Here is a 19,161-nt window from a genome sequence, read left to right on the forward strand (position 1 = left end):
GGAAGGAAGGAAGGAAGGAAGGAAGGAAGAAGGAAGGAAGGAAGGAAGGAAGGAAGGAAGGAAGGAAGGAAGGAAGGAAGGAAGGAAGGAGAAAAAGGAAAAGAAAAAGAAAAGAAGAAAAGAAAAAAAAAAGAAAGAAAAAAGAAAAGAAAGGGCAATTAAAGTAAGATTTGGGCATTCCAAGGTCTCTGGATGGAAAAAGATCCAAATGTAATTAAAATCTAAAACTCACCCTTTATAATGAAAAATGAAACCAGTTCAGCATAAAATAATGTCAAAATGTTTGTTGTAAATGTCAGTACAAAACTGAAAATGACAAAAATTTTGGAACGAAGATAAAACATGTTTAAAATACAGGAATTTATTCATGGTAGACTAGGTCTAAAATTCCAATTTATGTAACAAAAATCAGTGCAGTGAGAGATGGGAGAGGGTGCAAATAGGCTAAGCATCTCTCATACAAAGTCTCAAAAATGCCTGTAACCTCATATAAGTGTGTTGTGTATTTTCTTTTTTAAAAAGTTTATTTTGAGAGACAGAGACAGAGTGAGAAGGAGAGAAAGAATCTCAATGAGGCTCCAAGTATATTTATGTTTTGCTTAGAAAAACATTTAAAAAGATATGCATCTATATTATTAAAGGAAATTTTTCTTGAGTATTGTGATTATGAGAAACTTCTCTTTAACTTGTATACTTACCAAAGTTCCTATATATTTTAATAAACATTTGATAGTACATTAAAAATCAGAAAGGTGCTTTTTAAAAATAAAAAAAGCTCTATATTTTATTCATTGTTAGTATAAAAGTTTACCTGGATATTGCTATTTTCTTTTCATATGAATTTTAGAATCTTTTTTTCAATTCTCCCTATCCATGTATACAAAAAATATTTTGATTGAGTTTATGTTAAATATACAGAAACCTATATATATGTAGATTACTGAGTTAGAAGAGAAGAAGGTAAGATTTAAAGTTAAAAGTATACCAAAGGAAAGGTAAAGACAATAAGCTTCAAGTTAAATGGAAAGGGAAAGAAAAATATGTTTGCTAGTTAGACTCAAAATTCATGGGAATTATCTTTGTCAAAATTCTGGAAAATAAATGTCAAGTTAATTATAATATAAATACCAAATTTAAGTATGGTAAGTACCATATTAAACATGAAAATAAGATTTATAAACTAAATTGAAATCTAATAGATGCTAAATGGCCCCTCAACAGTAAAAACTGTGCTGTAGCAACATGTACTTCTACCTCCAATGTGTCAGAGTACATTGCTTGATATTCTCAGCAACCCTTGATGTTGTTAGTACTTTTAATTTTTAGCCACTTTTATAGGGGTTTAGGAGACTCTTCTTTCTTTTGTCTTTTTCTGATAATGATATTGAGCTATTTTTCACGTTTTGAGCCCCTTCGTTATCATACTTTGCGAAGTCTTTTACCTATTAGGCAAGAAGTTACTTGCCTATTCTGTTCTCACACCTTTTGTTATTGATTTCTAAGGATTCTGTATATATTCTGAATATAAGTACTTTATTGGAAATAGGTGTTACAAAAATCTTCTCCCACATTGTAGTTTGCCTTTTCTCTTCCATAAATATTTTGGGAAGCCAAACATCTTAAATTTTTAAAAATTTTATTGTTTTGGGGTAAGAACATTTAAAGGAGCTCTCTTGGCAAACTTTTAAGTATTTGTTAACAGTAGGGAGAAGGCTGCACAGATCTCTAGACCTTATTCATCTTGCATAAATGAGACTTTATTCTCATTCATTAGCAACATCTTGTTTTGCTTGAACTCCCACCAGCCTGAGGCAACCACTATTCTAACTCTCTGTTTCTATGAGTTTCACTATTTTAGATGCCTCACATAAGTGGAATCTTAAAAGTTATTCATCCTTGTGTGACTGGCTTACTTCACTTAGTATAATGCCCTTTAGGCTCACCTATATTGTCACATATACAGCATTTCCTTCTTTTTTATAGATGGACAACATTCTACTTTATGTATATACCATCCACTGATGAACATTTAGTTTGTATCCACATCTTGACTATGGTAAAGAGTGCTGCAACAAACATGAGAATGCTAATATCATTTTGATATCCTAATTTCAATTCTTTGGGGAAGATATCCAGAAATAGGATTACTGGATCACACTGAAGATCTATTTTTAATTTTTTTTTAAAATTCTTCAACAGTTTTGCATAGTGGATGCAATATTTTGCATTCGTACAGTGTACAATGGTTCCAATTTCTCTACAACCTTGACAACACTTATTTTTTTTATACTAGCCATTCTAACAGGTGATGCTTCATTGTGGTTTTGATTTGCATTTTCCTGATGATTAGTGATGCTGACAGTCTTCATACACCTGTTGTCCATTGCTATAGCATTTTAGGAGAAGTGCCTTTTGAAATCTTTAGCTCACTTTTAAATCAGGTTATTAGGGGTTTTTTTAATTGATCATAGGAGTTCCTTATATGTTTTGGCAATTAACCCTTTCCCTAATACATGGTTCACAAATATTTTTTCCCATTCTGTAGGATGCCCTTTCATTCTGTTAAATGTTTCCCTTGTGCAGAGGTTTTTAGTTTAATATAATCCTACTTGTCTATTTTTTGCTTTTGTTGCCTGTACTTTCGATGTCAACCCCAGAAATCACTGCCAAGGGTAATGTCATCAAGTTTTCCCCCTAAGTTTTCTTCTAGGGGTTTTATAGTTTCAGGTCTTACACTTGAATGTTTAATCCATTTTGAACTGTTTTTGTGTATGGTGTAAGAAAAGGGTCAAATTTCATACTTTTGCATGTGAATATCCACATGTTTTTCTCAGCACCATTTCTCAAAGAGACTTTCTTCCCCACTGTGTATTCTTGGTACTTTTTACAAAGATCAGTTGACTATATACGTAGGAGTTGATGTCTGAGCCCTCTATTCTGTTCCATTGGTCCGTCTGTATCTGTCTTTATATGAACACCATACTGTTTGATTACAGTAGCTTTGCAATACAGTTGACCCTTGAACAATACAGGGATTAGGAGCACCAACCTCCCATGCAGTTGAAAATCTGTATAACTTTTGACTTACCTAAAACTTACCTACTAATAGGCTACTGTTGACTGGAGGCCTTACTAGTATTATAAACAATTAAAAATATTTTGTATATATATTATATACTGTATTCTTAATAAAGTAAGCTAGAGATTATTATTAAGAATATTATAAAGAAGATAACATACATTTACAGCACTATACTGTATTTATTTTTAAAAATGTGTGAGGGGACCCACACAGTTCAAACTCATGTTGTTCAAAGGTAATCTGTATATTTTGAGACCAGGAAGTGTGATGCTTTCAGCTTTGTTGTTCTTTCTCAGGATGTTTTGGCTCTTCGGGGTCCTTTGTCATTCCATGTGAATTTTAAAATTGTTTTTTTAATTTCTGTCAAAAATACCATTGAAATTTTATCGAATTTATAGATAACTTTGGTAGTATGGACATTTTAACAATATGAATGCTTTCAATCAAAAACTTAGATTATCTTCTCATTTGTTTGTGTCTTATTTAATTTCTTTCATCAATGTCTTGTACTTCTCAATACACAAGTCTTTCACCATCTTAGTTAAGTTTATTCCTAAGTATTTCATTTTGCATTTTTAGGGTTTTCATTATATATGAACATGTCACCTGCAAGCAGGAACAATTTTACTTCTTCCTTTTCTGATTTAGAGGCCATTTATTTCTTTTTGTTGCCTAACTGCCTTGGCTAGAGCTTCCAGTACTAGATTTAGTAAGATATGGTAATAATGGGCATACTTACCTGTTCTTGATATTAGAGGAAAAGCTTTAAGTTTTTTACTGTGGAGTATGATATTAGCTGTGAGCTTTTCATATATGGCCTTTATTATATTGAAGTGTTCTCCTTTCACCTAATTTGTTAAAAGTTGGTATAAATATGCTTTCAATTTTGTCAAATGCCTTTTCTGTATGCATTGAGATGGTCTTACCATTTTTATTCTTCATTCTGTTAATGTGATGTATCATATTGATTAATATTTGTGTGCTGAACCATCCTTACAACCCCATGATATCACTTTGTTATGGGGATGATCCTTTTAATATGCTGTTGAACTTTGTTTGCTAGTATTTTGTGGAAGACTTTTGCATCCATACCAATCACAGATACTAGCCTATAGTTTTCTTTTCTCGTGGTCTCCTTGTATGGTCTTGGTGTCAGGGTAATGCTAGTCTCATAAAATGAGATTGAAAGTGTTCTCTTTTCTTCAATTTCTTGTAAGAGTTTGAGGAAGATTGGCATTATTTCTTCCTTAAATGTTTGGTAGAATTCACCCCTAGAGACAGTCTATCCTGGACTTTATTTGTTGGGAGGTTTTTGATTACTGGTTCAATCTTCTCACTAGTTATTGATATGTTTTCTTTCTATTTCTTCATAATTTGGCCTTGGTAAGATGTACGTTTTTAGAAGTTTATTCACTTCTTTTAGGTTTTCCAGTTTGTTAGCATGTAATTGTTCATAATAATTTTTTATGATCCTTTTTATTTTTGTAGCACCAGTTGTAATGTCTCTCATTTCTGATTTTATTCATATTAGTCTTCTCTCTTTTTGTGTTAATCTAGCTAAAGGCTAATTAATTTTCATTTAAAAAATAGTGCTTACTTTTATTGATTTTTTCAATTGCTTTCATATTCTTTTTTTCAAATGTTTGTTTATTCTTGAGAGAGACAGAGATTGACAGATCATGAGTGAGGGGAAGGACAGAGACAGAGGGAGACACAGAACCTGAAGCAGGCTCCAGGCTCTGAGCTGTTCAGCACAGAGCCCGAGGTGGGGCTCAAACTCAGGAACCACAAGATCATGACTTGAGCCCAAGTCAGATGCTTACCCAACTGAGTCACCCAGGTGCCCCAATTGCTTATCTATTCTTTATTTTGTTATTATCTGTTTTAATCTTTATTATTACCTTCCTTCTGCTAACTGTGGCCTTTAGTTTGTTCTTTCTCATTTTTCTGATGTGTAAAATTAGGTTTTTATTTGAGACCTTTCTATTTTTCAAAAAATGTAGGCCTTTAGTGATATAAACCTCCCTCTAAGCACTACTTTAAAAAATTTTTTAATGTTTATTTAGTTTTGAGAGAGAGTGAGACAGAGCACAAGTAGGTGAGGGGCCGGGAGATAGGGAGACACAGAATCCCAAAGCAGGCTCCAGGCTCTGAGCTATCAGCACAGAGCCTGAGGTGGATCTGGAACCCACGAACCATGAGATCATGACCTGAGCCAGAGTCAGATGTGTAACCAGTCGACGGAGCCACCCAGGTACTCCTAAGCTGTGTTTTGGTATGCTGTGTTTCCATTTTCATTTGTCTCAAGATGTTTTCTAAAAAAAAATATTACAAAAAATTTTCCTAATTTCCTTTTTATTTCTTCTTCACTGGTTGTTCAAGAATGTACCCACTTCAGATCCTCTGTCCACCTCTACACATTGGGTGTAGAGATTACTTAAAAATGAAATCTTGGGGCACCTGGTTGGCTCAGTCAGTTTAGCAGCCAACTTTGGCTCAGGTCTTGATCTTGGTCGGGGTTTGTGAGTTCGAACCCTGTGTCAGGCCCTGTGTTGACAGCTCAGAGCCTGGAGCCTGCTTCACCTTCGGTGCCTCTCTCTCTGCCCTCCGCTGCTTGTGCTCTCTCTCTTTCAAAAATAAATAAATATGTAAATAAACATTTTAAAATTTGATTATATATTTGCCTTGTATCCTAGACACCTTAAATTCACTTATTAATTCTAATTGGTTTGTAATTTCTTATGCTTTTATATGTACACAGTCATATTATCTACAAACAATGACATTATTCATTCTTTATTTCCAATCTCTACTTTTTTTTTCTTACCTTATTTTCCTGGCTAGGATCACCCACACAATATTGAAAAGGAATACAACTGTGAAATGAATATGTTCCTGTTCTCAGGAAAACATTCACAATTTCACTATTAACTGGAATGTTTGCTGTATATTTTCNTTTTTTCAATTGCTTTTATATTCTTTTTTTCAAATGTTTGTTTATTCTTGAGAGAGAGAGAGATTGACAGATCATGAGTGAGGGGAAGGACAGAGAGAGAGGGAGACACAGAACCTGAAGCAGGCTCCAGGCTCTGAGCTGTTCAGCACAGAGCCCGAGGTGGGGCTCAAACTCAGGAACCACAAGATCATGACTTGAGCCCAAGTCAGATGCTTACCCAACTGAGTCACCCAGGTGCCCCAATTGCTTATCTATTCTTTATTTTGTTATTATCTGTTTTAATCTTTATTATTACCTTCCTTCTGCTAACTGTGGCCTTTAGTTTGTTCTTTCTCATTTTTCTGATGTGTAAAATTAGGTTTTTATTTGAGACCTTTCTATTTTTCAAAAAATGTAGGCCTTTAGTGATATAAACCTCCCTCTAAGCACTACTTTAAAAAATTTTTTAATGTTTATTTAGTTTTGAGAGAGAGTGAGAGAGAGACAGAGCACAAGTAGGTGAGGGGCAGGGAGATAGGGAGACACAGAATCCCAAAGCAGGCTCCAGGCTCTGAGCTATCAGCACAGAGCCTGAGGTGGATCTGGAACCCACGAACCATGAGATCATGACCTGAGCCAGAGTCAGATGTGTAACCAGTCGACGGAGCCACCCAGGTACTCCTAAGCTGTGTTTTGGTATGCTGTGTTTCCATTTTCATTTGTCTCAAGATGTTTTCTAAAAAAAAAATTACAAAAAATTTTCCTAATTTCCTTTTTATTTCTTCTTCACTGGTTGTTCAAGAATGTACCCACTTCAGATCCTCTGTCCACCTCTACACATTGGGTGTAGAGATTACTTAAAAATGAAATCTTGGGGCACCTGGTTGGCTCAGTCAGTTTAGCAGCCAACTTTGGCTCAGGTCTTGATCTTGGTCGGGGTTTGTGAGTTCGAACCCTGTGTCAGGCCCTGTGTTGACAGCTCAGAGCCTGGAGCCTGCTTCACCTTCGGTGCCTCTCTCTCTGCCCTCCGCTGCTTGTGCTCTCTCTCTTTCAAAAATAAATAAATATGTAAATAAACATTTTAAAATTTGATTATATATTTGCCTTGTATCCTAGACACCTTAAATTCACTTATTAATTCTAATTGGTTTGTAATTTCTTATGCTTTTATATGTACACAGTCATATTATCTACAAACAATGACATTATTCATTCTTTATTTCCAATCTCTACTTTTTTTTTCTTACCTTATTTTCCTGGCTAGGATCACCCACACAATATTGAAAAGGAATACAACTGTGAAATGAATATGTTCCTGTTCTCAGGAAAACATTCACAATTTCACTATTAACTGGAATGTTTGCTGTATATTTTCTTGTTTCAAATTTCCTTTATCAAATTGCAATAACCTCCTTCTAGCACTCACTAAGTGGGCATTTTTATAGTGAAAGGCTATTATTTTCCCTTCATCTATAGAAATGAGCACATAATTTTTCTCTTCTGTCAATATGGTGAGTTATATTGGCTTTCTAATTGTAAATGAACTTTTCATTCCTAGTTCACCCTTCCCCTCCATGGCTATTTATCTTTTACAATGATAACTAGGTTTACTTGGAAATGTTTTGCTTAACGTTGCTGCATCTTTAATCAGAAATGGATTTATAATTTTCCTTTCTAGTAGAGTCTTTGTCATGTTTCGGTATTAAGGGTACTCTGGATGCATGGAAAAACTTGGGATATGCTTCTTATTTTTAAAATCTCCAGATGAGTGTGTGTAAGATAGGTATTACTTCTTTTTCAAATATTTGGAAGATTAAATGGTTTGAATTAGTTTCCCAAATCGTCGCTTTTTTTCTGGTATGTCTATTCATCCATGTCCTTTGCCATGTGGCCTGTTAGTATCTCCTATTAGAGTGTGTGGAGTGTATCACACATATCCCCTCATTGATGCTGAGGTTGGTATTGTGACTTGTTTGGCCAGTGCAATATAAGAGAATGTGATTAAGCAAGTGCTGGCTTCATTTCTCTTGGCTCTTTTGTTCCTGATGCATGCCATGCAAACAGTATCCCAAATGTCAACTTTGTGAGAGCGTTTTCAATGACAGTTTCCAGATCTTTAATGGAAAAGACTTACTCATATTTTCATTTTTTTCTCTACTTTGGGAAAGATCTGTTTTTGGAAAGTACATATATTTCATCTAAAAATTTAAATTTATTGATTTTAAGTTATCACTAGTTTTATCTTTCTTTTAATGTCCAAAAGATTTTAAAACTATGCAGTTTTATTACCTAATATTGGTACTTTATAACTTTCTCTTTTATTTTGAGCCACTGGCTAATATTTTTTCTCTGTTTCTACATGCTTCAACAGATACATTAACAAACACTGCCTTAATGAAAGAAGATGTTAGGTAAAGGGCGTATTATATACATTCCAATGAGTTAAGCGTATGGTCATTCTCATATCCTTCTACGTAGAAGTTACATTATACACGTATCTTAATGAAAGAAGGTGTTACTTGAAAGAAGGTTTAGACACAGTGTAGTTTCAGTTAATTATATACATTAATATTTTCAAGAATCTGCCTCTCTCTTTGCTCATTTTTTCCCGTTGATTTATTTTCCATTTTATTTATTTATGCTTTTTCCTTAATGATTTCTTTCCATCCATTGTCTTTGACTGCAATTATTTCATCTTTTTCTATCTTTTCTATAGAGATTATCATGAAATAAAGCATATTTGATTGTTCTCTGTTCTCTAATACACATTTCATTGTGATTAAAAGGATTAAAGTATAGACCTAGCTAGAAAGCAGTGATATGCTTAATTTTTGTAGAACCTAAAACAGTCTGCCTTGACAATAGGATTAGGAAGTTGACTGTCCACACTTAATAGTGTTTCTTTTAAAATTAGTAATTCCCTCAGTTCAGACACGTATCCAATATTTGTAACACAAACATCATAGCATGCAACTTTGCACTGCAAGGATGAAGAGAGAACTTGAAAAATAATCTAGGATGCTATATAAAATATTATCTCCTTTTATATTCCATCCATCATATGGTATGGGAAATTTTTACATACCAATAACAAAGGAGGAATATATAATTTGATAAAATATTCTGTTCGATTGCTCTGTTTCTCATCTCTAAATGTACTTTCCCAGATGAATTAAGACAGTAAAATGAATGAAAATGCCAAGGCTTTATCTTACTAGCAGTGATTTTTTGTGAGATGATAGTGTAACTACAAGAACATAGATATCCCTTATAATATCAGTGCTCTTTACATGTGGCAGTAAACTGTCATTGATATAAGTGCTCCTTACCAATGCTCAAAAATAAATCCCACAAATTACGTACTTATTGATGCTTGTGAGTGTATACAACAATCACTCCTTTAGGGTAGGTTGGTGAAGAGAGGTTGAGATATCATGAAAGTAAGCTTTATTTTTTAGTATTATTAATGCTAACTAACAGTGAGAACCATAAAGAATATTATGAACAAGTATTTTAGTTTCAAAATGACAGTTTTGAAGTGCTCCTAAACAAGGATCAAAACATAGAATGCACAATGGTTAATCACATTGTTCTATACTCACCTTACACTGTGGGATAACTTGCTGTTACTGCTGCTTTCTTCTGACACAGATCTATAAAATTGAGTTTATTTTAGCTGGGAAAATTAAAAAATCTTGAACAACTATGTGACTATTTTTCAAAGAAAAAGAGTGATACATTAAATAAATGTCTCCTTCCAACAAAATAAAACAGGGACCGTTCTTTTTTACTTTCTTGAATTACATTAACATACTGTATTATATTACTTTCAGGTGTGCGATATAATGATTCAGCAATTCTATACTTTACCCAGGGCTCATCAAGGTAAGTGTACTCTTAATCCCGCTCACCTATTTCACCCATTCCTTCAACCCACCTTCTATCTTGCAACCAGTTTGTCCTCTGTATTTAATAGTCTGGCTTTTGTCTTGTTTTGTTTTTTGTTTTTTTTGTTCTTGTGTTTCATTTCTTAAATTCCACATATGAGTGAAATCATATTTGGCTTTCTCTGACTGACTTATTTCACTTAGCATAACACACTCTGGTTCCATCCATGTTGTTGTAAATGGCAAGATTCTATTATTTTGTATAGCTGAGTAATATTCCATGGTGTATATCTACCACATCTTCTTTATCATTCATCTGTAGATGGATGCTTGCTTAATATTAGAACAAATGACATCAGCCACCTTGCTTTGTTGATTAACTCCTCTCATCTTCATTTTACATTTATTGAATTATGTACAAGCCCACATATGAATAGACAGGCCCTCTGATTCTATGATATCCCTAACTCCTCTGGTCAAATTAAGCTAAAACCTTAAAGTAGCAGTCAAAAATTTCAGTTAATTTTTCTATAGAGTTCTATTTTTTCTTCCTCTCATCACATATGCTCATGCCTTCTCTTCCTATCAATTCCTGGAAGTTAAAACTAGAGGTAAATCATTTTGTGAGGAAATATAGTAAATTACGAATAAGGGGCCTCATAATTTTGTCTACTTGTTTGTGTAACTGGTTACAGATAACGTGGTGATTTCACTTATTAGTTTTGTATACCCAAAAGTTTATGATTCATTGGAAAGCTATTATTATCTCCCATTGTATAGAGTGATAGAGAATAATTTTAAACACATAGAGGTTTAATCATTGCTCAAGGTGCCATAGTTTCTGCATGCAAGATTTAGGCATTAAAAATCGGTTTTCTGAGGCTAAAATTTATTTTTTCCCATTTCATGATGCTGCCTCCTGTCTCCTACCTGTGTTATAAACTGCACGTGTAATTTCTGGTTAAGAAATGTTTTTATAAATTAGCAGCATCAATACTTAGGAAAATAAATGTTATGGAAGCAGGTTCATAAATACTATCTTCAGTTGAGAGAGCCATTCTAATAAAGTCATTTGCCACTGGTCTGGGTACCTGTATCTAAAGAATTCCTGTAGATGCAGTGTTACATATCCTCATGAAGCCCGAGGACAGTAAGACTAGGTAGACGGGGTTGGCAGACTAAGAGGCTGAGCAGACCTCCACGATACTCTTTGCAGCCGTATCTCCTCTTAAAGTGATACTAGTGGTGAAATGAACGCTTGTAGTAAGGAGTAAAACTAGAAAAAAACATGAAGGACGTCAGACGGATTTGAAATGTTTCCCTGAGTCTCACCTCCTATTATTCTACCTCCTGTCTTAGGTTATTCCTGATGAAACAGGAATACTTTTGACTCACTGAATTTAGTAAGAGTAAACAAATACATACCTCTCACTTTCAGTTTCCCCCCTGTAACACAGGTCTCTTATTTTATTCTGCTTTATTAAAACAGCGGCAGTGATGATGAGCACAGGTAGAGAAATGTAGAAAATGAGTTCAAATCGGTGTTTTGAAAAAGTGGTAGATCGTCCCCCCAAATATCTTTTACCTATAATGAAAAAGTATAGGTATTTTATTCTACTTATAATTTCAAATTATATTAGAAATTTTATTCACCAAATGAAAATGTGTAGAGGATATCATTACCAACAGTATTTCCAAACACTAAACTTCACTCATATATTTTATGACTATATTAAAAAACTGAATATACATTAACATATAATATATAAAATGGGCCACTACTAGTGCTTTACTGCTCAGGAATTTTCAACCTTACACTATATAGTGATTTATTTGATTGAAGGTAATATTCTTTGATGAAGTATATGTTTTATGCTTACAAACATTTCTTCAATTTCCTTCTGATATAGCTTATCCAAAATTCTAACATGTATATCACAGATTATTGGGATTGTACCTATACATGAGAATTAAATCTGGGAAATGTGGCATTTAATTTCTCTTATATTACATTACATATTTTTCTAAATATTAAAAATTAATAGTCACTAAATAACTAAATTATTTAACTAAGTTCTTATTTTTAACTGTCCTAAATTGTTTGTTAGTGAAGAATTTTACAAGAATTACTTATATTAGTGGTAACGGCACAGCTGAAGAGCATTGCATCTTCTCCATGCCACACGGGAGGAACCACTGACAGTGTGGTAGAACTTGTGACCCTTTCCAAGGCTACGGCTTTCATGGTCTGCAGATATCAGCATTCCCTTCTCCCTGGGCTTGTGGACTGGTTTGGTGACTCACTGTGTGTCAGAGTTCTTCTAATAGCTTTATGGAATGGATCAATGAGGATAATCTCAAAGAATTTGTATGTGGAATCTTCACCAACCCAGTAAGAATTCAAGACTCCTAGAGCCCCACAGTGGCATCAAGGTCACTCCTCCTCAACAGCCTGAAAGTTTGGGGCAAACTTCAGCAGGTTAACACCATGATGGACAAGCTTGCCACAGGTAGCACCCTTTGGGACTGGGCATTTACGGTCACCATGTCACACACGATTCCGATGTATGACATAACCTTGCTTGGCTTTGTACCCCAGTTTGTGTGCTTTAAGGACTTTATCAGCGAGGGAGGCTGGGAAGGGGGTTGTGGAGAGCAGAGAGCTGGCAATTGTGCCAGCAACACACCCTGAGAAGAAAGTGCATTATGTGGGACTGCTTCTTCATAGCTGGTGGATGTACTTGTAACCGTCCATCTTGGCTTACCTTTGAGCTGATGGCTGCTACCAGACGGAAAGAAAAAAGCCTTTCTCCCCTTTACTAAGTTTTTAATCAAATATAGCTATAGGACATTAAGATAGCTCTAGAATTATTTTGTAGAATGCATGGCCAAGCTTTGACCCACTTCTGACTGTTAATATCTACATTTTCCTCAGCAGTTCTTATTCATTCTCAGCTGACATTTTTATTCATTCCTGAGCATCTGATCTATACAGGTACTCAACTTCCACCTCATTGTATATACCAGCCACCTATCTGGGTTAATAATGTATCAAGTGCTGCTTTCTCCAAAATTTATTGGCAAGTTTTTTTTTTTTTCATTTGGATTAGAATACTGTTCTCTGCCAGTTAAAACAGTGGAGGAGATGATATGTAGAGGAGCCACCCCCTGCTACAGTTGTGTATGGTTGGGGCTTAATATACTCCTCTGAGGACTGCCCCAGTGCTTCTCTTTTAGTTCCCACAGCATTTTTCAAGTCAGTTCAAGCTAAGAGCAACATTTTTCCAGTCTACTTTGTGCTTGTGATTGGGGTTCCCAATAGCTCTGGGTTGAGGATGACATTATATTTGTAATCAGAAAGCCAGTGAATCAGATGAAGAGGGCATCCTCTCTGGCCAAATACTGCAGATTGATTCTTAGCTACTTATATAGTCTTTTGGATAATCAATGATGCCACATGCGTTATTTATAAAGGAATGTAATATATGCCCAGGCAGCCTCAGAACATAAGTAGGATTTCTAGAAACCCAAAAAACTGGTCTTATATTTTTACCTTTCACTATCTAGTTTTAACAGACACTAGTAACCACCATGAAAGAATTCACATAATTACTCTGGGTCTCCATTTTACATTGGTTAAGATTAGTCCCCAGTAATCTGCCCTCAAGCTTCTTCTACTTCATTCCAAATATGTCTCAGTGAATTTTTCAGGCATATAACTATTCATGGTGTTTCACCCCCTCCCTTTTATTACCCCAAAGTCTTAGCCTTTATGATTCAACAGTTTAAGTGTTAAATCAGACTCCCTAAAATATAGATCTTTTATTTTTTTTAATCTTTTTTTTTTTTTTTTTTTTTTTTNTACCCATGCCAAACTTTGTAGGCAAACATCAGGTACAAAAAAAGAGTTTTTTCCTGAAAGAGCTTGAATCCATCAGCTGCAATTCCTAAAAGTTTCCCTTCTTTTTCCTTTCCCCCCACATTCAGAATGATTTCAGAAAAAAACAATTGAGAGCTTTGAGTAAAGTAGTCACAAAACTGCTCATGAATGGTACTGTTAATTATGCAGCTTACATGACTACCCAGTTTCTCCAACTGGCTGTTCTGCCATAAATAGATAGATTCCAGGTTTATTTAGAATAATCAGGGGTGGCTGGGTGGCTCAGGTCATGACCTCACCGTTCGAGAGTTCAAGCCCTGCATCGGGCACTCTGCTGTCAGTACGGGGCCTGCTCAGATCTTCTGTTACCCCCTTTCTCTCTGTCCCTCCGTTACTCACTCTCTCTGTCTTTCTCAAAATAAATTGTTTTAAAAAAGAAGAAGAATCTATGTATACAGGTAAGTATACCCTATCAAAGAAATTTTATAGAGAAGGGTTCCTGGTATCTTTCTATTAGCAAATACTATTATTAGTGTATGTACTGGTTAATTTTATGTATCAACTTGACTAGGCCACAGCATGCTCAGATATTTGGTCAAATATTATTCTGGGTATTTCTGTGAGTGTGAATTGGAATGAAATTAACATTTAAACCAGTAGACTAGGTAAAGCAGATAGATTTCTCCAATTGTGAGCAGGCCTCATCCAATCAGCTGGAGGCCTTAATAAAGCAAAAACACTTACCCATCCATGAATAAAAGAGGATTCTTCCTGCGTGAGGAGCTTTCAAAGTAGACCTACAGGCCCCAACTATAAGGGATTAAGACAGACCCTCTGGCAGCTGACCAAAGGCAACTAGTTGGATTGAAAGGTTTCCTCTGATCCCGGGTTCAGGTGCCACCATTCTACTGCCATCTGGACCCAGAGTAACCTAGGGAAAGCAGCCATGAACGTTTGCCTGGGACCATCAAAGTTGTCATATGGGAAGTCTCAAATACCAAATAATCCATTACTGAGATGTGAAATTTTCTGAGTTATGGAAACTGGTTTGGAAGGTTGAAGCAAAAGAAAATCCATTTGGAAGCTAAAAAACAAAACAAAACAGGAACTAAAAGCAACAATGTTTTGGTGTCCAGTGAATAAGCATAAGTTACCTGCCTTCTGTAGTTGTTGTTTTTAACTCTGACTGCAGATGTTGACAATTGTTATTTGTGATTCATTTTGAGTGATGTGACTTAAATGTGCAGCGTAAGGGTACTGAAATCATTAACAGTCCATCTTTGACTTAGTCTTTGGATTAACTGTTGTGCTTTGTGTCAAGAGAGTGCTAATATAATTTTTCATATTGCTAAAATTGTAATCATGTTTTCTAAGAGCTCAGATGATGATAATCAGAATCATTACAATAGTAACACCAGCATGACCCAGACATCACTGAACACAAAAGCTAAATGACTATTTTTTTTAAGTTTGTTTATTTTGAGAGAGGGACAGAGCACACGAGGGGTGGAGGGGCAGAGAGACAGGGACAGATATGGAGAGGGAGAGAGAGGGAGAATCCCAAGCAGGCTGTGCACTGTCAACACTAAGGCTCAAACCCATGAACTGCAAGATCATTACCTGAGTCCAAGTCAAAAGCCAGACGCCTAACCAACTGAGCCACTGAGGTGACCCTACGTGGCTATTTTTAATACAATTGAATTAAAGATGTAAATGACCAAACAGAGCCTATTACACAATATGACAAAAATAATTTGGATGTAGAAATAAACCTACATATATATGGCCAATTATTTTATGACAAAGGAGCCAAGAATATAAAACGGGGAAAAGATAGTCTCTTAAATTAATGCTATTGGGAAAACTGGTTATCCACAGGCTAAAGAATGAAATTGGACTATTTTACATAATATACAAATGTTAACTCAAAATATTTTGAAGACTTCAATGCACCTGAAACCATAAAACTCCTAGAAGAAAACAGGTCATAAGCTCCTTGATACTGATCTTAGTGATACTTTTTTGAAATCTAACACCAAAAGTAAAAACAACAAAAGCAAAAATAAACAAGCAGGACTACATCAAACTAAAAAGCTGCACAGCAATGGAAACCATCAACAAAATTAAAAGGCAAACCATTGAACGAGAGAAAATATTTGCCAATAATATATCTGATAAAGGGTTAATATCCAAAATATATTAAGAATTCATCCAACCCACCAGCAAAAACCCAAATAATCCAATTTTTAAATGGGCACAAAATATGAATAGAGATTTTTCCAAAGAAGATATTCAAATGGCTAACATATACATGAAAAGATGCTCAACATCACTAATCAAGAGGGAAATACAAATGAAAACCATTAAGGAGATTTCACCTCCCATGTGTTAAAATGATAATCATAAAAAGACAAGAAATAACAAGTGTTTGCAAAAACATGTAGAAAAGAGAACGCTTATGCATTGTTGGTGAAAATGTAAAAAGGTCCATCCCCTGTGGAAAATCACGTGGTGGGGGGTAAAAAAATTAAAAATAAAACTACCATATGATCCAGCAATTCCACTTCTGGGTACATAGCCAAAGAAAATGAAAACACTAACTCAAAACTATATATGCACCTCCATGTTCACTGCAGCTTTATTTATAATAGCCAATAAATGGACACAACATATATGTCCATCAATGAAAGAATGGATAAAGAAAATGGGGTTATATACGTACAATGGAATATTATTCAGCCATAAAAAGAATGAAGTCTTACCATTTGTAATAACATGGATAGACCTCAAGGTCATTATGCTAAATGAAATTAGACAGAAAGACAGTACACGCATACACATATGATCTCACATATATGTGGGGGGAAAAAACAAGCTCATAGAAACAGGGAACAGATTGATGGTTGCCAGAGGTGTGGGGGTGGCGGTAAATGAAATGGATGAGGGGGGGTCAAAAGGTACAAACTTCCAGTTATAAACTAAATAAATCCTAGGAGTGTTATGTACAGCATTGTAACTAAGTAAACAGTATTGCATATTTGAAAGTTATTAACAGACTAGAACTTAAAAGTTCTCATCACAAGAAAGAAAAAGCCTACTAACTATGTATGTGATGGAGCTAACAAGACTAATAGCAATCATTTCACAACGTATACAGATATTTAATAATGTTGTACACTTGAAACTAATGACAATTATATCTCAGTAAAAAAGGAATTTGTAATAGGGATGTGAAAGCACATTTGGAGACTGAATCTCAAATTTCTTGGATGAAATAAGGAAGTATGTTTAAATCAACTACATTTTTTTGTTTGTTTCCCAAATCAAAACCAACAAAACACTTTCCTCTCCCCAAAAGCGANGTGAAATAAGGAAGTATGTTTAAATCAACTACATTTTTTTTTGTTTCCCAAATCAAAACCAACAAAACACTTTCCTCTCCCCAAAAGCGACCAAAGTCATGACAAAAATAACTAGTAAATTAGCTTGGGTACACTATAGGAACAAACATTCACTGCCCTATCACTCATTCCACTTTTCCTGATTCACTAATTACCCTAAAATGTCCTGTGGGAGAAAAATGTGAAAATTTTAATAACATCTGTTGGCCTCCTGAGTGTAGCAAGGATTCTGTCACATCTTACCAAGTGAATGAGGCAGCAAAATATCTCTCCAGCTGTTAAGTAATTTGATTTAAAAAATGAAGTTTAAAATAAGTTTCTTAATTTCTATACAAATTTTAATGAAACTATAGAAATTTTGTTATCTTGCTCAAATCCAAACGAGACTTTGCTCATCTGTATGCATATTTAGCAGGCAGTGCAAATGTAAACTTCTGCAAGTCCCATTCAGTCTATAAACTTTTAATCAAAGACAAGGAAAAGATCTTACCTGCTAAATACCCTATACACCTTGGACACAATACTGAATGAAGTGAGATATGTTTGCCTGTGACAAAGAGGCTTTCATAATGAAAGCTTTTGGTCACTTTTAGCTTCCTCAAAGTGTGCAGAAGCTCATAATTGGATTTTTTAAACTTTATGAAATGGAAGGTGATGCTTCCTCAGAAGTGGACATGTACAAGATGGCTCTTAGTGTTACCAGCTATAGAAAATGTGTTAGGGGCGCATGGGTGGCTTAGTCGGTTGATCGTCTGACTTTCGCTTGGGTCATGATCTCACGGTTCGTGGGTTCGAGCCCCGTGTCGGGCTCTGTGCTGACAGCCAGCTCAGAGCCTGGAGCCTATTTCAGTCTGTGACTCCCTCTCTCTCTGACCCTCCCCTGCTCATGCTGTCTCTCTCTCTCTCTCTCTCTCTCCTAGAAATAAATAAAACATTAAAAAAAAAATACTAGCCTGACATAATACCTTTTTCTTAAAATGCTGGACAATGAGAATGTACTTCTCTAACTTTTCAATACATTGAGTATGCAAATAGAAAGAAAGGTTGCAGTAAAAACAAACTGACATGATGTTTCTCTGAAACCATTTGATAATATGTGGATCCTAGAGGGGGGAAAATGGACTGACTGTACCTATGTTTCACATAGGTTGTGACATCAACTCATACGATAAAAAAATGACTCATATTTTTGGAAATAAGGCTGCTTTAGAATTCAAAAAATGTAACTAGAAAAAGGCAAGAAGTTAAACAGGACCTTCTCAGTACCTTCATTAAAATTTTAATTTATTTGTAATTAAACTTAGATTTCACAAACTCAAATTACTTCTATGTTTTAAGCCATGTTCTCCTAAAAAAATAGGTTTTACTTATGACATTCAATGTGCTTTGCACTGTTTAAAAATGATGAGAATTTTTGAAATGGGTAGCCTCTATGATGAATTTAAATATGCTACTCTAACTGACTCATACATGCCTGGTCTACCAGAAGACACCTGTAGAAACAAAGCTAATGAAAATTTTTAGAGACCTGCAAAATAATCTCTATAAGTCGAAAAATCTCATAGGTGTCTAGTAAATAAAGCCCTAAGTATGCCATGTGCAAATACATTTGTTGAAAAGGTCCTTGGCTGATGCTATCAGAATGGACAGACACCTGAATTCAGTAAATGTGGCTTGATAAAGCAGAGCTTCAAGTCAAAAGGAATTATATAATTGGCTCTATTCCATTTTGCTGCTGCTTTAAAGGAAGGATGTCTGAAAGTCTGCAAGCAATTCAGAGAAGGATAATTGGACAATTAAACACAAAGAGCCAAAATTATACCTGACCATATCATAGGACAAGGAGAATCGTGTAATTGTTATTTTTTATTAAATATATTTTCTTAAACATAGGGCATATATTTAATCCTATTATATTTATACTGTCCTTTTGAAAAGTCTTACATTTATTAATCTTAATAATATACAATGAGGAA

The 19,161-nt window shown here is 34.9% G+C and overlaps 1 protein-coding gene and 1 pseudogene across 5 annotated transcripts in view; both read right to left on the bottom strand.

The window, feature by feature from the left end:
* LOC144235920 (disintegrin and metalloproteinase domain-containing protein 5-like) overlaps window positions 1-19,161 on the bottom strand; it is a 112,753-nt gene that overhangs the window by 922 nt on the left and 92,670 nt on the right. For all 5 annotated transcript variants that reach the window (XM_077769532.1, XM_077769533.1, XM_077769531.1 and 2 more), the window contains 2 exons: window positions 11,330-11,489; window positions 9,620-9,670 (listed from right to left, as the gene is read on the bottom strand). In XM_077769532.1, the coding sequence (XP_077625658.1) occupies window positions 9,620-9,670; window positions 11,330-11,489 (211 nt within the window). The remainder of the gene's footprint in view (window positions 1-9,619; window positions 9,671-11,329; window positions 11,490-19,161) is intronic.
* LOC144235919 (large ribosomal subunit protein eL15 pseudogene) lies at window positions 12,040-12,659 on the bottom strand (annotated as a pseudogene).

Source organism: Crocuta crocuta, unplaced genomic scaffold, assembly GCF_008692635.1.
Source record: "Crocuta crocuta isolate KB4526 unplaced genomic scaffold, BGI_CrCroc_1.0 scaffold698, whole genome shotgun sequence".
Lineage (NCBI taxonomy): Eukaryota > Metazoa > Chordata > Mammalia > Carnivora > Hyaenidae > Crocuta > Crocuta crocuta.